Here is a 20,556-nt window from a genome sequence, read left to right as displayed (position 1 = left end):
AAGACAGATGATGGTGTTTCAAGTGATAACCACTCTGGGTGATACAAATATGTAATAAGAAGGAAGGAAGCCACTTGCTGGCTGGCTATCCACCTACCTTTCACCCACTCAGCCTACTTAGTTAAAATTTGTTAGTTCTTCAAAGTTTTCTTCCCTGTATAGAAAAATGAGAACTCAAACTGACTAAAGCTCCTTATATACTAGAAGCTTTCATCATATATGCTGTTTAGTAATGAACTCTGGCTGGGTTATTATGCCTCTACCTTAAAAAAAAAAAAAAAAAAAACCTACGCAAAGTACCAATCTAAGTATTTAGTAACTTATTTGTAAGTTAACTAAAACCCACCAACTACCAGCCAAAGTAAAAATATTCGATAATATTTGTAGTGCTATAAGTTGGTGCTAAAGACAAGTGTTTCCTTATGTCATTCTTTTTTGTATTTTTATTTTGTGCATGCTACATGAAACAGGGGGATAAAAACAGTTCTACATAAGTAAAATAAAAAAATAAAGCCAATTAAGTAAGTTCTAGTTTAATCATGTTGATTCAGTTCAGTTTAGTCGCTCAGTCGTGTCCAACTCTTGCCAACACCAGGCCTCCCTGTCCATCACCAACTCCCGGAGTTACCTCAAACTCATGTCCATTGAGGCAGCGATGCCATCCAACCATTTCATCCTCTGTCATTCCCTTCTCCTCCTGCCTTCAATCTTTCCCAGCATCAGGTGGCCAAAGTATTGGAGTTTAAGCTTCAACATCAGTCCTTCCAATGAATATTCAAGGACTGATTTCCTTCAGGATGGACTGGTTGGATCCTTGCAGTCCAAGGGACTCTCAAGAGTCTTCTCCCACACCACAGTTCAAAAGCATCAATTTTCCGTGCTTAGCTTTCTTTATAGTCCAACTCTCACATCCATACAGGATTACTGGAAAAACCATAGCCTTGACTAGATGGACCTTTGTTGGCAAAGTAATGTCTCTGCTTTTTAATATGCTGTCTAGGTTGGTCATAACTTTTCTTCCAAGGAGTAAGCATCTTTTAACTTCATGGCTGCAGTCACCATCTGCAGTGATTTTGGAGCCCCCAAAATAAAGTCTGTCACTGTTTCCACTGTTAAATCATATTTCCATTTATCAAGTTTAAAAAGAAAAGCAAATTTACCCCAAAATATTAAAGCATTCAACATATAATTGATAGAATCTGAAACACTGAAGTAAGCTAATCCAAGCCTTTACCCTTCAGGTGAAAGAACTGAAATGTGGGTGTCGGCCTGAGGTCCCACTGAAGTTAGAGTACTAAAAGATCTTAGTATCATTTCACATCCCATCTCAATTTGCTTCTCCACAGAAATTTAATGTATACTGAGACCAGCAGTCTCTCCTAAAATGTAAATATTGTATCGATGAATATTTGAGGACATAATGTATTTAACATGCAAGACTACAGGTGAACATGAACAGGGAGCAATTTTAACTTTTTTCACTGACTTTGAAACTTTGTATTAAACATGAACTGAAACAAGAGTATGTAAGTTCAGTTCAGTTCAGTCGCTCAGTCGTGTCCGACTCTTTGCGACCCCATGAATCGCAGCACGCCAGGCCTCCCTGTCCATCACCAACTCCAGGAGTTCACTCAAATTCACATCCATTGAGTCGGTGATGCCACCCAGCCATCTCATCCTCGGTCGTCCCCTTCTCCTCCTGCCCCCAATCCCTCCCAGCATCAGAGTCTTTTCCAATGAAGTCAACTCTTCGCATGAGGTGGCCGAAGTACTGGAGTTTCAGCTTTAGCATCATTCCTTCCAAAGAAATTGCAGGGCTGATCTCCTTCAGAATGGACTGAGGATTCTCTAACTTCCCTGATTCCAGAATAAAAGGTGCAAAACAAGAGAAGTAACGTATATGAAAATTTAACCTTCTGCACTCTCTGCTGTTAGTATCATTATTCCAATGGGAATAAATATATCCATCTGCTCTGGACTGAACTGTATCTTCCCAGATTCATATATTAGGAAGCAGTTAAATTTAAATGCAGTTATAAGGTTGGGGCCCTGACCCAATAGGATTAGCATCCTTGTGGGAAGAGACCACCAGAGTCTCTCCCCTACCCTCCAATAATGTACCCACAGTTAAAGGTCATGCGAGCACACAGGGAGAAGGCCTTCTCACTAGTAAAAAGAACTCTCACTAGAAATGAGTAACGCTAGTACTTTGATCTCAGACTTTCAACCCTCAGAACTGACAGCAAATAAATTTCTCTTATTTAAGTGAGCTAGTCTGTAGTATTTTGTTATGGCAACTTGAACAGACTAAGACATCATCTGCCCAAAGTTTTTAAAAGGTTATATATTTAAATGATAAAAGTTTCCAGTGCCTACTAGTCGTAACCTAAATGAAAAATGTGGAAGAGCATCCAAAAAGATAAGACACATGACTATGACTCTATCATGATATGACATATGACTGTTATCAGTCCATATGAAAATGGGAAAACAGAACCATGTTTACAATCTCTAAAGTAGGCAAGATGGACTTGTCTTCTGGGAAACCAGGATATAGAATTACATCTCGTCACAAAACTCACACTGTAATGCTAATCCTGAAAAGCCTGGACCATTAGTTTGGCCCTACCAAACTACCAAACCTACTATTTTACATGTGTAATCTTCAAAATATAAGAAAACACCATTCATATATTGGATCAAACTAATGGTTCAGATATTTTAGAATTTGGAAAAGAGCAACTGTGGAGATGAAAAAATGTGGAACCATTAAAGAGCTGTTTCCACTACACTACAGCTCTACAAGTATAGGATACAGCTTCATGTACACAGAACACTTGTTAGTTCAGTCCTGACACAGAAAGTATCCAAGAAATGTATGCTGAATTGCACTGGAATTCCTCCCAGAAAACCAATAGAAAAAAACTGTCAACTGTTAAATATGTGTATGTATATATACATAAATATTTTTTAAAGATTATGACACTTATGTACATAAAAGCCTTGAAACTTCTATATATCCAAAAGGAAATGTAAAATGCACATTTCAATGCATTTGAAACATATAGGATGTTCCTAAAGTTGATGTATTTAAGCCATTATATGTCATCTGCTATGGTAAATTAATATTAAAAATCAAACAAGGTTCCTTATTGAGAGGTCATTAGAACAATTTCTCATTCAGTGTTACAGACAAAAAGAAAAGTTCATTTTATAATAAAATAGTTTTACTCTCCCCCAGAATAAGAAAAATAATTTTTTCTTTCCCCACTTTTTCCTGAGGGCCTTCCTCTCAAAGCTTGCCATCATTTTATTTAAACCTGGAGTGGTGGTTGCCTGGGCCAGACATAAAACTGTTCTCCATCCCTTCACTATTCCATCCTGGATTCTCATTTCTTGAACCCAAGATGTTCCTTGTTCTTTGCTAAATCCTTTGTTTTCCTGTAGGACGTTTTCTTTGGCAGTATATCTCAAAAGAATAAAACCAAAAGAAAATAGATAGTGGCACAGCTGTACACAGCATGCCTGGTATGACAGCATTTATGTAAACTTTTGAAAATGCACAATGCCAATACTACATATTGGTTTTGGATTCTATTTTGTCACGTTACATTAAAGTGTGCTGTACTGAAAAGATCAAAGTTTATAGAACATTTAAAGAGGTGGGAAGAAAAGATACATTAAGGTTTCAGAGAATGGGAATAGGAAAAAAATAGATGTCAGACAAAAAGAAATGAAGAAAAATGTATCAATGACATACTACTGTTATTAAAAATTCACCAAAGACCGACCATTCCATATGCTTATAAGTGGCTAAGTTATTTTTATTAATAGAGAAACTATGTTAAAGATGTCAAAAACCATATGAAAAACTTTCGAACGAATATCCCCCTAAGCACAAGCTGCTAAACACTTATAATGTCTCTCCTCTAATTTTTCTGCCGCCAATCAGCTATGAGACACAGTGTGAATGACTTACTGCCAAATAATCACATACAGAATTTCGTACAGGGCAATATCAGAGAAAATTCTGTTAAGTGATGTAGAAGAGTTTTAAGAAGAGTCTCTTCAACACTTGTGTATCGATCACTGTGTTATTTCTTTGTCTGTATGTCGGCTTCACTGTGGGGCACTTGAGAGCAGCGCTCTGTTTTCAGCATCTCTGTTTCCTCCAACACCAGCACAAAGTCTGCCACAGCAAGTACCTTCTGGGCACTCAGGAAAGGAGGATTGACTGAAAAATATAGTTATTTCTGTTTCATGCAAAGGCGCAAAACTAATACAGTCAAAATTCTCTAAGTTGTAAGAAAAAAAGAGGGGAAGGGAGACACTACAAAGAAAGAATAATTCCTGCTTTCACTTTAAACATAAATAGAATTTTTTTCAGGGAATAAAACTGAACTGATTGTGAAAATCTTGGAGTGGGAAACTCTGCCTTAAATTTACTTGTAGTGTAATATATTCTTTCACCTCAGTTCTCTGAAACCAGTGGATAAGCAGCAATGGTAATAAAAGCAATCATCGCTTAGGTACTCTGTTATACATTTGACTTATGTTATCTCTTTGGGGCTTCAAACCAGTTCTTTAATATATTATCGCACACATTTTACAGATTTGAAAAATTGAGGTTCAAAGAGATTACACAACTTGCTGAAGATTCAAGTGAAAGAAAAGTGGCAGAGTCAGAATTAAAATTCACATCTGCAACCTTTTGAAAAAAATACAGCAATATTTTTTACTATAAGCAAAGGATGTAATGGTAATTCCACGTGTGATTGATAGAAATTAAAATGAGTGAAGTGGTAATGTGCTCTGCTGGTTTTGATGCTTGATATATTAACTCACAGAACTACAACTAATATCCTGAATAAACTGAGCAACCTAAATTTTCAACCAGGATCTTGAAAAATCAAGAGCCAAGCCAACTTAAAACCACCTATAACTGCTAAATTTTCACAGGGGTTAAATAAAGTTTATTATACAAAAAGAAACTATGCCGTCTTATATAATATGTGTATCTAGAGGATGCCTTTGATATCCCTTTCATTAAAAAAAAAAAAAACTCAAGTTGTAGAAATTTCCAAGGTATAATCTAATCCCACTTAAAATAATAGGTGGTAAAAGCAGCAGTATGGATAAAAGGAGAAGCAACAGCAGTTTAGAAGAACATTCCACAAAGTGTTAACAGTACTTCCCTTTATGGGAGGTAGTTGTAGGAAGGGAATGACTTTTACTTTCTACAGCATACAATTGTACATTATTTATATTCTTTAAAGGATAGGTGAATTTTGATAATATAAAAATAACACGGAGAAGCACTAAAAACCCTCCCTAGAGACTTTGAGTACTTAACTTATACTGAAAACTTTACAAACTCTACAAGTTTTCTATCTCTGTAGTTTTCTATAGAACTATAGTCTGGTTCCAAAGAGGGCAAAAATCTTTATTTTTCTAGTCTAAGATTTTCTACTACTAATTGAAAATTTGCTTCTGTAGAAGGTATCGAATTATGTATTTTTTGTTGTTTGGTTGGTGGTGCTACCTAACCATCTCGTCCTCTGCCATCCTCTTTTCCTTTTGCCTTCAATCTGTGTAAATATAAACCTTGAAAATGATTAAATCATGGCTCCCAGTTCAGTCACTCAGTCATGCCTGACTCTTTGTGACCCCAACTGCAGCATGCCAGGCTTCCCTGTCCACTGCCAACTCCTGGAGTTGCGCAAACTCATGTCCATCGAGTCAGTGACACCATCCAACCATCTCATCCTCAGTTGTCCCCTTTTCCCATCTCCCAATTAAAAAACAAAACAAAACTATGTCTAAGGCTCTATATTTTAAACCTAATCATTTAAAAAGTATCTTCCACGTATAATCAAACAAATCCACGAAGGTCAAAGTCTCATTTACAATGTTGGGAATGGTACCTTTAGAGTTGTGCAGTGCACAATTTGCACAACAGTTCTCAAGAACCCTACCAAGAAACTCAAAGAGGCATTCATCACAACTTTGTATCTACTGGAGAAAATTTCAAAACAGTGTAAATTTTTACCAGTAAGAACTGGTCAAGTAAACTATGAGAATATTGTGAAATCACTAAAAATAATGTAGATGTCACTGATATGGAAAGTGATTGATGATACATTAAGTGAAAAAAAGCAGACCACTAAATAGTACGTAACCCCATTTTTTTCATTCTAATTGTATATCATAAACATAATAGCCTAACACTGATTCTTTTTTTATTAAATCACAACTGCAGGAATAAAGTGAAACAAAAGTATTCCTACATCATAGGGTTATGCTGGCTTTGCTTTTTTTTTTTTTTTTTTAAATCATTTGACTTACAGGAAAAAACTTTTCCTTCCTTCCCATCCCCTCCTTAGGAAGGAGATTTATGCAACATAAGCTACATAATCAAGAGCATTTTTCACTTCGTATTGATATTTTTATCAGGTACCTTGGAAACTGTGCTAACACTGGTTGGTAGTCTGAATTAGATTTTGAAGATTGTTAGTAAAGTGTTGTTATTTATAAAAATACATAATTGAGACAGAAACAAACCCTAACGAGGCCCCTGAATGAAAACTACTACAGGAAGAGTATACAGGGCTTTTTTGCTCTGGGTAGATTCATTTCATAAATGCCTTAACTCTTGGTTAACTAGAAAATTTTTGAAAAACTGATTTCTCAGTAATAATGCAATTTACTATTAAGTATGCTCTAAAATACCGTTTTCCCTTGCCTCCTATCATGGGCAGCTTTTCATCACCAAAGAGTTCCAAATTCCTGGAAATCTATAGAGGATGCTCTTTTCTTCGTTATCTTTTACTGGTTTCCAGGAAAACTGCCGGTAGGAGGCAGCAACGACTGGTGGCAACGGCAGCGGCTTCACTCTGCACAGTAGTTAGCTGCTGGCTTCATTCTTCTGTCATTATAGAAGCAAGATGACACTGTTCTCTAATCCAGCCAAAGCTGATAAGTACCATCAACCTGTCACTTCCTACATTTCAAATTCTAACATCACAGCATCAAAGAGTTTTTACATTTCGATTTCTTTTGCTGGCAGCAGCCGGTAGCCTCTCATTCTCCCACGGTGTTCTAATGCTGCATTTGCACACCGGGGTTACTCCCAGACTGAATAGCAGGTCATCCCCTGCTCACTGAGCTCATCTGTGGCCCATGTGCTAGGCAATTTAGATCCAATCAGCCCTTATTTAGCTCAAGAGTAATGAGCAGCATAGTGACACAGACTTAAGCCTGACCCTCAGGATACTGCTCATCAAGCAGTAAAACTGTGACAAAATCATTCATCTTCCACCCGCTGGCAAGAAATAATACTCGCACTCACTGTATTACTTTTCAAGATAAAAAAAAAAAAAGTCCTGAATTTTCATGATGTGAGACATTAATTTGCAGAAAGCTGAATTCCCTTAAACCCCCCTGTTGCTATGAGCTCACCAGGGGGAAATAGGCCTTAGGAGACTGAAATGGAATAAAGAAAATTGCTCTAGCTTTCTTTTCATTTTAAATAAGCCTTAAATCTGACAAGAGATATCCTAAAGAGAGAAAAATATATATCTTGTAAGGTAAAGAAGAAACAATTGAAATTAAAAGAGTTCCAAAGGCTAGTTTCACTCCTTATAGTTGTTCTCAATTTTGTTAAAATATAAATAAAATTTGAAACAGAGCGATTACTTACCCTTCTCCACAAGGTAGATGGTGAAAGGTAAGGAACTGTTCCTTACAGGCCATATGATGGCAAAAGTAAATCCATATCATAAAACAAAAATGTATTCTGATGTTTTCTAAGAAACACATCTTAAAATAACTTTAGGGGAATTATCAGAAGATGGTGAGGATATCTAGGAACATTTTTAAACTATAATAAATCTACTTTTCCACAATTTATAGTGCCTTCTGAGGTCTTATTAATCTAAAAAGAATGGGATAATTAAGAAATGAGTTTCCTTCTCTGACACGTCACATCATTAAAAAAACAGTGAGTGGTTTATTGTACTACACTTACTGAATGTAAATGCTTAAATTATTACTTGCTTCCTCACTTGTTTCCTCTGAGCACTTCCCTTTTAAAGCCAAAAGCCACAACAGTAGTTTATCTCCTGAGTTTCTTAAGACTGGGTCTCCCTACTGAAATCATAATTTCAGGTCTTTTTATCCATTCCACAGTTGGAAACAAGTTAACTTCAGCAAACCCAACACAAATGGGATTTACCTGTCTTTAATATATTTATTATAACAACTTATCTTTGGTTTAAGAAACATAGACCTGTGTGGTGCCATGAAACAGCACAGTAGCCAATGCCTTCCTATAAGCCTACTGAATTTCATCCAAAGCTTCAAAGATCTGGGTGGTCCAAATACCTGTAATGAACCATGGAGTTCAGAAAAGGAATCACAGGCATGTAAGTAAGACTGGGGAAAGTAACTTTCACGTCATCCCAGCATCTTTTGATTTATTTCCATTTTGCTAAAGAGAAATATTCCACTGCTTGGTACAGAAAATAATCACGGCACTTCTATTCCCTGAGCTCATCCACTTTCAAAAGAATGAAATGTTTTCTTTCCAGAGTATATTTCTTTTGCCCTTGTCCTTTTTTATCCTAATGTTTATCACAGTTTTTTTCAGTGTTCTTATGCCACTCTTACCTTCCTTTTCCTAATTATGAGAGGTGGAATTTACTGTTTCATTCAAACTTTGCAAACAACTATGTCACCTACTTCTTGAAAGTAATCTTGAAAAAAATCTATAAAGTTCTATTCACCTCTCTACTTTTATAATTTTGGAGATGAGGCTAAGTATTAGATCTGACCTAGGTTATAACTGGAGATTACATCAGGGGCACAGCAAACAGAAAAAAAATAGAAGATTAAGAAAAGTGGCTAAGACTGAGACATCCATGGACACTTTGATACCTTTTTCTTGTACCAAGCCTTCTGAAATTCATACAGCTGTGCTTTGCTGTTAGTCTTATTTTCTTACATTGTGCTACAGTCATTCAAAAGGCCCTTTCAATAAGGAAGCTTCCACTCCAGGGAACTGCTTTAAATTATTTTATCAAGTATTTCCTCCATTCCATTATTTCAGTTCCCTCTTCCAAATATTTAATACCTTGCTTCCAATCCAACCCAAATACAGGTGATCTCTACTTTTACATTCAAAGTGTTCCTGTGGACCCAGCCTAGATGGAGAGGTTTTGGAGACTCTCAAAAGCAAGGGAAAAGCTCAAAGGCCCACTTACTCCACCTGTTTCCATATTTTAGTGGGAGAATAGTTTTGGTTATTAAAAAATGGTCCCAAATTTTCAGCTAGAGTAGACATGAGTTTCATTTTTCTATAACATCAAAAACCGTCCAATTAATTGAGAAGAATGGACTCCTGTCATTTTTCTGGAAGTCCCTCCTGCCCAATGGTGCTCAGAAGACAAAAAGCACAGAGTTGAAATTCAGATTATGTATTAAATCCATTAAACCACAGCCTGGCTGCACAGATACTGTTCTCTACTTTCATGTGGATACTGGCAACAATTGTTGGATAAGTAGGTAAAATCTGGGGACAAGTATAAATCATTACCAAATAATACTGAGTGGTTGAAATAATGTAATATAAAATGACGAAAAGGTGATAGCTTCAATAAACACTTAAAGTACCCTTATATTTTCTCAGTCTGTCTTTCATGTAAGAAATACATGAGTGCATATCATATACACTGCACTTAACTGGTTTACAGATGTATGCCAAGTGCCTGCCTACAATAATGCCTGTTATCACTACAGGCACTCATAAATATTAGCTGGATTTGCTGAATAATTTGTTTGATGTATCCTCTGTAGGGGGAAAAAAAAATACAAAGTAGAAAGCAATAAAGAGCATTTGAGAGAAAGTGTTAAAGAAATCCGAAGGAAAGTGAGATTATTTAAGACTGTGGACATATGGACACGCATACATTTCAAGAGAAGCTTGGAATAAAGGATAACACTGTTCACATAAAAATGAAGAAAACGTAAATGAATACAATAAACATATTGAGAGATTATTTTGATCAGTGGTCTGGGGAGGCACGGCATCTAAGTCAGTGCTGCCCGAGAGCTCTGCTGCTGCCCACTACACAGCCACTAACTACGAATAGCCACTGGGCATCTGGTATGGAACTAGTACAACGGAGGCATTGTATGTCACATTATATTCATTAAATTGTCACACACAGGTAGTGTGTATGGACAGCAGAGACCTAAACAGATATTCATACAGATCCTATAAAGTAAGGACTATTTTACAAATTTGCAATTGAAGCTTAGAAAAGGTTAATTAACTTCTCAAGATGGCACTGTTGGTAAGCAAAGGAGGGACAATCTGATCTCGGGTTTACTGACCCTAAAACTCCTGCTTTTTATACTATGCTCCAGTGCTCTTGCCTGGAAAATCCCATGGACGGAGGAGCCTGGAAGGCTGCAGTCCATGGGGTCGCTAAGAGTCGGACATGACTGAGCGACTTCACTTTTCACTTTCATGTATTGGAGAAGGAAATGGCAACCCACTCCAGTGTCCTTGCCTGGAGAATCCCAGGGACGGGGGAGCCTGGTGGGCTGTCGTCTATGGGGTTGCACAGAGTCGCACATGACTGATGCGACATAGCAATACGAAGAACACACAAACACTTCCTTAATACATAGAAGAAAAAAAGCACAACTCACTGGTGGGGATTTGTCCACTACAGCGTGAAATCCTGACTTCTCCCATGTACAATGCTCCTATCTGAAGCTCACTGATTGCATCTCTAGCCCTGATCTAGGTACTACTAACTTCTCAAATCACCTTTTCCTTTTCCCAAATCCCTCTAAATAAGTCTTTTGAGGGTTTTCCCCTTTATTTTCCTGAATTCTGCCACCCCATCTCTTTGCCTGCTGTCACCAACACTGACCATTTCTGACTGGTGATCTTAACAACTGCTTTCACTCCTTGAATTTAACCCTTTTCTAATTATTGGTTATCACATATCTGCAGCTTATTCAGTCCTCAGATCTAGCTCTACTGTCCTGGCCATTCTCTGATCTGAACCCTCAACTGGTTTTGACAGGAAAATGTAACAGTAAAAAAGATTTAGGAGATATCTTGGTAATTAATAGTTTCATTTGATTAAATGAGAACCACAGGAAAAAGGTACAGAAATAAAGTAAAGCCAGACTGTGGATAACTTCAAAAACTGTGATAAGGAATTAGACATTACACTTTCTCGTGTCTTATCAGGATGTCATTAAAGGTGTTAAAGTACAGAATGACATAAGCAGAATTGCTCTCCAACAAGATAAATATGGCAAGAGAATATCAGATGAGCAGAAGCAACAAATGAAAAAATAGATATATAGGACTTCATTAAAATTTTTAAAATTTATGCTACAAAAGATGTTAAAGTGAAAAGGGACTTCCCCAGCAGTTCAGTGGTTAAAACTCCACCTTTCAATGCAGGAGGCTCAGGTTTGAATCTGCATTGGGGAACTAAGATTCCACACGCCACACGGTGTGGCCAAAAAGTAGAAAAAAAGAAAAAAAGAAAGAAAGAGAGAAAATGAGAAGATAACTCATAAAGTGGGAGAAAATATTTGTGTATCATATCTGATGAGGGATTTGTATCTAAATTTATTAAGAATTCTTATAATTCAGTAACAAAAAGACAAATAATTTAAAAATGGACACAGGGTCCAAATAGATATTTCTCCAAGTAAGACATAATGATCAACAAGCACATGAAAAGCATGTGATCAACACCACTAGCCACCAAGGAAATGCAAATCAAAACCATAATGAGATACTAATCTATCACCTCACATCCACTAAAATCACTGCATTCAGAAACACATGTAGCAACAAACATTGGTGAGGATGTGGAGAAACTGCAATTCTTACTGCAGGTCGGATAAGGTTGGGTTGTATAGATTGGACTGTAAAATGGTGCAATGGAAACAGTTTGGCATTTCCTTAAAAGGTCAGAGTTATCACATGACCCAGCAATTCTACCCCTAAGTATATACCCAAGAGAAATAAAAACACGTCCACACAAAAACTTGCACATGAAGGTCCACAGCAATGTTATATTCATAATTGCACTTTTTTGCTAACAACTCAGTGTTCATCAACTGCTACATGGATAAATAAAATCTGGCATATTCATAGAGGGGGCTTCCCTGTTGGCTCAGACAGTAAAGAATCTGCCTGCAACGCGGGAGACCCGGGTTCAATTCCTGGGTCGGGAAGATCCCCTGGAGAAGGGAATGGCAACCCACTCTGGTACTCTTGCCTAGAGAATTCCAAAGACAGAGCGGCCTGGTGGGCTACAATTTGTGGGGTTGCGAAGAGTCAGACACAACTGAGCGACTAACACACAATTTATATAGTGGATTATTTGGTAATAAAAAGAAATGAAGTACTGTACATGCTTTAATGTGGATAAACCTTCAAATCATTATTCTAAATGAAAGAAATGAGTCACAAAAGATAATGTGTTGTATGAGTCCATTTGTATGAAAGGTCCAAATCAGGTAAATCTATAGAGGTAGACGTAGATTAGTGATTGCGAGGGAAAGGGGGTTGGGGAAATGGGGAGTGACTGCTAATGGTTTAACGGGGTTTCTTTTTGGGGTGATAAACTGTTCTAAAATTGTGGTAGGGGTTACACAACTCTGTGAATATACTAAGACCATTAATCATATGGTATATGAATTTTATCTTAACAAAGCTGGTCAATAAGTGAATTGTGAAAAGTGACATATCTCAGAAAAGCCAATTAAAAAAACAGAGGTAGGTAGTCTGAGGAGGCAAGGCACAGAAGGCCAGAAGATCAGGCAAACATTAATAATGGTCTAACACGGAGGAAATGGCAGTGAGAATAAAGTTGGGATCATAAACAAGCTCCTCCAAAGAAGACTTAAATTCTCTCATTTAACTAGATATAAAGGAAGAATATTAATACATATCACATTTCTACCTTAAAAAGTTACTCTTCTTTCTCTACAGCAGCTCCTTATCATCTTAGTAACACAGAATCACAATTTCCAACAGTTCTATAATTGTGAGGCAATGTTCATGTTCTCTGCAATCCATGTTTTTACACCATAGACACTAACTCATTTATACATCAAAGTGAAAGTGAAGTCGCTCAGTCGTGTCCAACTCTTTGCAACCCGTAGACTGTAGCCCACCAAGCTCCTCCGTCCATGGGATTCTCCAGGCAAGAATACTGGAGTGGGTTGCCATTTCCTTCTCCAGGGGATCTTCCCGACCCAGGGATCGAAGCCAGGTCTCCCACATTGCAGGCAGACGCTTTAACCTCTGCACCACCAGGGAAGCCACTAACTCATTTATACATCAAAAATGAAAGTGAAAGTTGCTCAGTTGTGTCCGACTCTCTTTGTGACCCCATGGACTATACAGTCCATGGAATTCTCCAGGCCAGAATACTGGAGTGGGTAGCTTTTCCCTTCTCCAGGGGATCTTCCCAGCCCAGGGATAGAACCCAAGTCTCCTGCATTGCAGGTGGATTCTTTACCAGCTGAGCCACAAGGGAAGCCCAAGAATACTGGAGCGGGTAGCCTATCCCTTCTCCAGCGGATCTTCCCGACCCAGGAATTGAACCGGGGTCTCCTGCATTGCAGGTAGATTCTTTACCAACTGAGCTGTCCACTTCGTAAAAGGTGTTATATTAGGAAGGGGTTAAGAACCATCTAAGCCCAAACACACACACACACACACACACACACACACACACACGTGAGCACACTGAGGTTGCCAGGCATAAAGTGTAGTACAAAGAAATGAATACATTATGGCCTCTTTTGAAAACAGTAATAATGATAATAAAAGGAACATCCATTTGTTGAACAATTACTAACATACCAGGCACTGTGTCAGTACTTCACATTATTACTGTTATAATTAACCCTTAAAATAATCTGGTGAGGTGCTATTATCCCCATTTTACCAATAAGGCTAAAATTTGGACACATAACTTTTCCCTTATAGTACTTTAAAAGAATCACTTTGTACTTATACAAGGAGAATGCGTATCTATTAATAGATCTAGTTGGAGACTAAATAAATGACCCAAATATTAACTCTTATACATGAAAAATTAAGTAAATAGCATATGTTTCAGCAAAATAATAATTTCCAAGTTATTAGGGTAAGAGGTTTATATTACTGCATGAATTTATAAAATATGTAACATAAAAGGGCTATGCTTTGCACAATTCAAGCTTGGCAAAGAGTACATAAGCAAATAAAAAAGTTAATTCACAGTATACATGTAAAAATCTCATTATGAACTATTTAATGAAAAGAAATCTATACATTTTATATATTTCCACAATATCAATACTACTATATTCCCTTAGAGATGCTTACGCTTTCTCTGAAGCAACCAAAACTGGTAGATGGATCACTCTTAGTGAGCAACACAACTGTCTGATTTTTCAAATAAAAACTGTAAATGTATTTTTCCATGGGGCATACTCATGTGCTCCCTCTCTCAAATTATTAGAACACTGTCCTAAAAATCTGTATCAAATCAAAATCTGCATAGAGTATACATTTCATATACATAGTATAAATGATGTACCTATGTGTATATATGACACACACACACATATATGTACATATAGACAGATGTTCGTATATACACATGATGAAACAGCAGAACCCCAGATGTTTTGGGCAATCTGGGGTATACTAATGAAACTCTGCAGGTAAATAAGTCAAAATAGTTTGATGATTAAAAAAAATCATATTGGTTTTAATTTGTTTTGTAGTAAACAATTCTTCAGTAATTAAAAGCCGTAACCCATTATACTAATAGAACACTCAATAAAAAAAGGAAGAAAAGGCTTGCATACTGTCAAGAGTTCTCTATTTTTTTCTGAAAAATCATGTAAATTATTTGGCGATCAGCACAGCCTCACAAGAATATTTCCTTTTGAACTATCTCCTTCCCTGCCTAGAAAATCTCCAGTTCTCTCCCAAAGGAAAGATTAAAATAAAATTTGTTTTTAGAATAAATGTTGTCATACCAATAAATCTTAAAATAACTAGAACTATTGAGCATGGAAAATATTTGAGAATGCTACATAGTTCTTGTATAATGTGTACAAACACACACACACACACACACACCCATCCCAAATGTCAAAAAAGATATATTAACAGATGAACTTGCAAGTTCATGGAAAAAAAAGAATGAAAAAATGTATGTATTTTCAAATGTATTTTGAAGCCAGAAAAAAGAATCTTAAACGTTTTAAGGAGTCGCACTTGAGCACATGGAATATCAAAAACAGGTCATCTTCCCTTTTGAACTATTTCTTAGTCTGCACATTTGACATCTTAGACAAGTTTTCAGCTGCCTTTAGACTTCTTTGAAACCAGGCTCTTGTTTAATACAAGATAGGATGTCAGTTGATCAATATCCATTTGACTTAAATTCATAAGTCCACAACCTCCCTTAAGTGGTAGAACAAACAGGTACAAAGCCTGAAAATTTATTGTTTCTTTTTAAACTCCGAATGATATTTGCAGATGCCAAAAGGCATTTTGAAATCACTCACCTCTACTTCAGTAAAAATGAAACAGGGGGATGGGGAGGAGGGAGAATCTCATGAGGCCTTGCATGTCAAGTTTTTGCCCAGAGCTAATTTTCAGAGCTGTGTTATAAAACTCTGAAAATGGAGGTTTATAATGGAAATGCTGACAGACCCTTAACTATAGCAGCATGAATGGATATAATTAAAGAAAAGCTTTTGGCTACACCTAACTCCACAAATGAAAGACTGCCATTTTTATATTAACCTCAAATAACAGCCAAGTGAGAACTAGAAATATGATTCCAGAAAGGTAATGTGAAATGTTAAAGATGACTGCTAAAACTATTTGACATTCGGAGTTTTAAACATGGAGGCATTTAGTTAACATAACCAAGTCAGTATTTTCATAATGCTACTTAATCAGCAATAAAGAATGCTCTGGTGAGCCATCAGCTCCAGTTAGCTGAAAGTGGCATATGAAGTTATTATTTCTTAACAGCCTAGAGGGAGCCGCTTCTCTCTATAATCAGTGATCTTAGTTCCTTCCTACCTATAATTTCACTGTCATACAGTTATAAAACTATTACCCAGTTCAACACACACACACACATACACACAACACACACACACAGGCACATATCCTGCACACACATTTATGCAAGGACTGGTACCTTACTCCCACCTGAATTACAAAACAGAAGAGATTGCTAAGGTAAAGTATTTCATTCTTTCCTTTGTCAGGGATGCAGTCAGGAATAAATATCATCAATCTATGTAACCGACCTTTTCCATCTAAATCAAAATTCAAGAATTTAGCTTTGTTCTTAACTTAAAAGAAAACGAAATGCTTATGCTTTAATTTTTAACAATGATTCAAATTATTTTTGAACTTCCTAATAATATTAACAGTAGAAATATTGTAGCATACCCAAAAGAGTCCTCTGGAAAGAACCTCAATGAATCCAAATTTGGAGTTAAGAGATCAGGAACACATCTCCTTACGATCAAATACCTAGAGGACTTTTCTTGTGTTTCCCCTCCCTCCCTTCTTTTTTCCTTTTTAAGGTAAACAATCCTGAATGATCTCTGGGGCCCTTACCCTGCAAATATCCCAAACTAAAGCAAGTCTGTCTTGACAATATTTGCTTGGAAGTATTGAAGATTGATGGAATAAAATGAAACCATGCAAGTCACAGTCCCTCTTATGTACTGCAATCAGTCTCATTGAAGGACTGTTGCAAATTACTATGCAAGCTTCAGAAACTTAAAAGATGGCAGTGCCTGTGCCATGACAGCATTAATAATGACCTGCACATTACTACACCATTCTCATTCACACACTGACCTCATACTTCTGTTAAAACTGCTTGATAATTTTGGTGACAGAAAGTTATGCATGATTTCACATTCCCTTATAGCAACTGCTTCTGATCATAGTTGAATAGTATAAAGCAAAACCAAAAATAAACATTTCTACAAAGAATTAAATATTATCAGCATAAACATTTGTCTCTTTTATTGGTTAGTCCTGTAGACCACACACTCCTTGCCCCCTGTTCAAGATGACACCAAATTAACACACTCAAACCAGATCCAATTTTAAAGAAATTCCTAATATAAATGTAAAGTTACTCTCATTTTATATAATTGACAGTCTTCATTATGCCCTCTTGATTCCTATCCTCTGTGCTTCTGAATAGTGACCCTCATGGATTCAACAAAAACGCATTATAGCGAACAGCTTACAAGGACTTGCAAGCAATATTTTCCCAACACTCCTGAAACTGCTTTGGTTTTAAAGCTAAAAACTCCTATTCCTTTGCCCAGGCTGCAGCAACATCGCCAGGCTGGTTTAGACCAGTTTTTAGACCCTCTTTTTCCTTCTTGCTTTGTATATTCAGATGAATATAAATAAACAAACCAAAAATGGTACCAGAAATGTGGAAATCTCTAACTGTGCCCAAAAAGCACAGGAAAATACTGCTTACTACTTATTTAAAAACTGAACAAAATGAATTTGGCACTTGGAAAAGTATAGCATCTGCTAATAAACTCTACTAGACTGAGAACAAACAAATTATTTCATGGAGAAGATCCAGAATCAGTAAAAGCTTCCTCTAATGAAGTTGGCTCTTCATTTACTTATCTATTTATCTATCCGTCCATCTAAATATTTGCTTCCGCTTACATTTAGGGATACAGGGATGATTATCTGCTTAAGAACTAGAGTACATGAACATAAAAACTATATAAAACCTAATGAGTGAAAACCCATGGACTGATCTCTATGAACACACAGCCCAATATAAATTAAGATCATTAATAAATGAAATTGGTAATGAAATATCCAAAATCCAGAAATTTCATTAAGTTTATTATCTTTGAAAAAGATGCTACTTTTGTAATGTGCAACTAAGAAAAGGGAAGCAGTCTCTTCATCAACTTCAGACATGATTTTAAATAAAATTGTATTTCTATACCTAACTGCACTGAATGTAGTATCTAACTTCTTAAGAACATGAACTTCAAAGGTCAAACTGCTATGTGAAAAGAGCCTTAAAGGCAATAAACAGCATGACCACTGTTCTCATCCATTACTGTTTGGGTCTGAGTGCATCTGCATATTTGTGTAATTCACGTAGATCTGAGAATAGATCTGACTGGTGAATATCATCTACACAAAACTTGCTATAGAACAATCCTATCTCACTCTTAGAATACACTGCTTTAGCTGGGAGTATTTCATGTGTTTGGGGATTCCTTGGTGGCTCAGTTGGTAAAGAATCCACCTGCAATGCAAGAGACCTTGGTTCGATCCCTGGGTAGGGAATCCCTCAAAGGAGGGCATGGCAACCCACTCCTGCATTCTTGCCTGGACAATCCCCATGGACAGAGGAGCCTGGTGGGCTATATAGTCCACAGGGTCACAAACAGTAGGACATGACTGGGCTGTTAAGCACAGCTCACTTCATGTGTTTGAGGCTACAATTCTGCAGCAAACTACTTAAAGAAAATAACTTTTTTTTTTTAATGGTACAATGTGGCCAAAATCTCCTTAAGTACACAAAACTGCATATGTTTCAATGAAAGTCACCTCAGATTTGAGTTCATGGTCTTGCTTAGAATGTCTGAAATATCCCTCTGGATAATAATGTTTTTAGGAGAGGCATGGACGGAGGGGCCTGGTGGGCTGCAGTCCATGGGGTCGCTAGGAGTCAGACACGACTGAGCGACTTCACTTTGACTTTTCACCTTCATGCATCGGAGAAGGAAATGGCAACCCACTCCAGTGTTCTTGCCTGGAAAATCCCAGGGACGGGGAAGCCTGGTGGGCTGCTGTCTATGGGGTCACACAGAGTCGGACACGACTGAAGCGACTTAGCAGCAGCAGCAGCAGACAGGCAAGACGGGGCCAAGAGGCATGGCTCCTGGATTGCACCAGAGTTGAATTTTAGAAGCCTGCATGTAAGCTTTCTTTCAAAGAAGAGCTGTTTGAAAGGACAGTTTGAAAACTACTGATTTACACTACAATGCAGTAAAACTTTCTTTAACTGCTCTCTTTACAATTGAATTTCATGAGTGTGTCGAAAGGAAAACTTTAACACAGAATCAACACAGGTAATAATATGAAACAAATTAATACATTAGCACATTACTGGAAAACATACCTGATTCTGGCCAGAACAGCTTGTAGAAAGTTCAATACTGTCCTAAGTTCAGATTCTTGACAAGCTCGTAGAAGCATACTAAAGCCATCATTAAGCAGTTTTTCATGAGAAGGATGCAGGCAATGGCTTGTCTCAAACACCTCCTGAACACTGTCCATATATATAGAAAGAAGGGTCCAAAGAGTCTGTCTTTGTCCCATTTCATCGTTCTTAGATACCAAGAACTCCTTTGCTTTCTCCCGGAAAGCATTTGAAAATTTCTCAGCCAAAACACCAATGTCCAGATTTTTCTGGGTATACATTAAGAGGAAGGCCATCTGACCCTTCCAAATGAGAGGAGATGTTTTAAAAGTAGGCTTGAGGAAATCCAGGAGGCCTAAAACATGACTTGCTACATCTTCCACCTCTGCCACAGCTGCTAACAGTAGAAAAAGGCTGAAAAAGTTCTGCAGACCAACTTCAGTTAGTTCTTCCATTCTTTTTTGATGGAATTTAGAATATATCCTGTAAAATTAAAACAAATGAATTATTAACAGTTTCATTCACAAAAATCCATCTTTTAAAATAACATTTAACTCAATACTCATGACAGTCTCATCACTAAATTTTTAGCTATTTCTACATAATGGGGCTATTATATCACTTTTGTTGCTTAGAAAACAAAACTCATAGAATATGCCTCCCCTCTCAACCTTCAAATTTCTCAAAGATGCAGCAAGTGAATAAGTGAATCAAAGGATTCAGTGGCTTTCCCCAAAGGACAGTAGAAATACTATTTTCTACATAGTACTTGGCTTTTCCTTTTATTTTAATCCCCCCATTACCTTTCTTTTTCAATGTTTATTGACAAATAAGAAAGAATACGTAATTCTTTTAAGTACAACTTGATGTACTTTATAGAACTCTTAACAGGGCAATTTTATGTAACAATGTTCCTTAAAGTCTTTCTCCCTCTACCCTTCACAAAGACCTGGCTCTTACTATACTTATATGTTAAGACAATGCAAAGTACTGGAAAAATTAATTTTTACCCACTCACAAAGAAAAATTATTAGTGCTCAAATATCCAAGACTAGCCATTTAAAAATCTGTTGTCAATACTACTTAATATAATTAAGAGCTGATATATTTTAATTAATTAAGGGATCAGAAGTGAACACCATTCATTTTTAATCTTACTTAGGGATTGTTGTTTCTCTGCAATTTTTATAATTGGTTTATTCAAAACAGAAATGACTAATGCTTATGAGAGGTTAAATGTTTATTTATAAATAATGAAGCTGATAAGCTCCTGAAGATA

The 20,556-nt window shown here is 36.8% G+C and overlaps 1 protein-coding gene across 1 annotated transcript in view; it reads right to left on the bottom strand.

Moving 5' to 3' along the window:
- The window catches only part of MMS22L (MMS22 like, DNA repair protein), a 121,037-nt gene that overhangs the window by 61,235 nt on the left and 39,246 nt on the right, over positions 1-20,556 (bottom strand). Inside the window, exon 13 of the mRNA XM_052645943.1 lies at positions 19,257-19,760. Coding sequence (XP_052501903.1) covers positions 19,257-19,760 — 504 coding nt within the window. The remainder of the gene's footprint in view (positions 1-19,256; positions 19,761-20,556) is intronic.

The sequence above is a fragment of the Budorcas taxicolor genome, chromosome 9, assembly GCF_023091745.1.
Source record: "Budorcas taxicolor isolate Tak-1 chromosome 9, Takin1.1, whole genome shotgun sequence".
Taxonomy (NCBI): Eukaryota; Metazoa; Chordata; class Mammalia; order Artiodactyla; family Bovidae; genus Budorcas; species Budorcas taxicolor.
The sequence above is the reverse complement of the archived record's forward strand: the minus strand, read 5'-3'. Positions and strand labels throughout refer to the sequence as shown.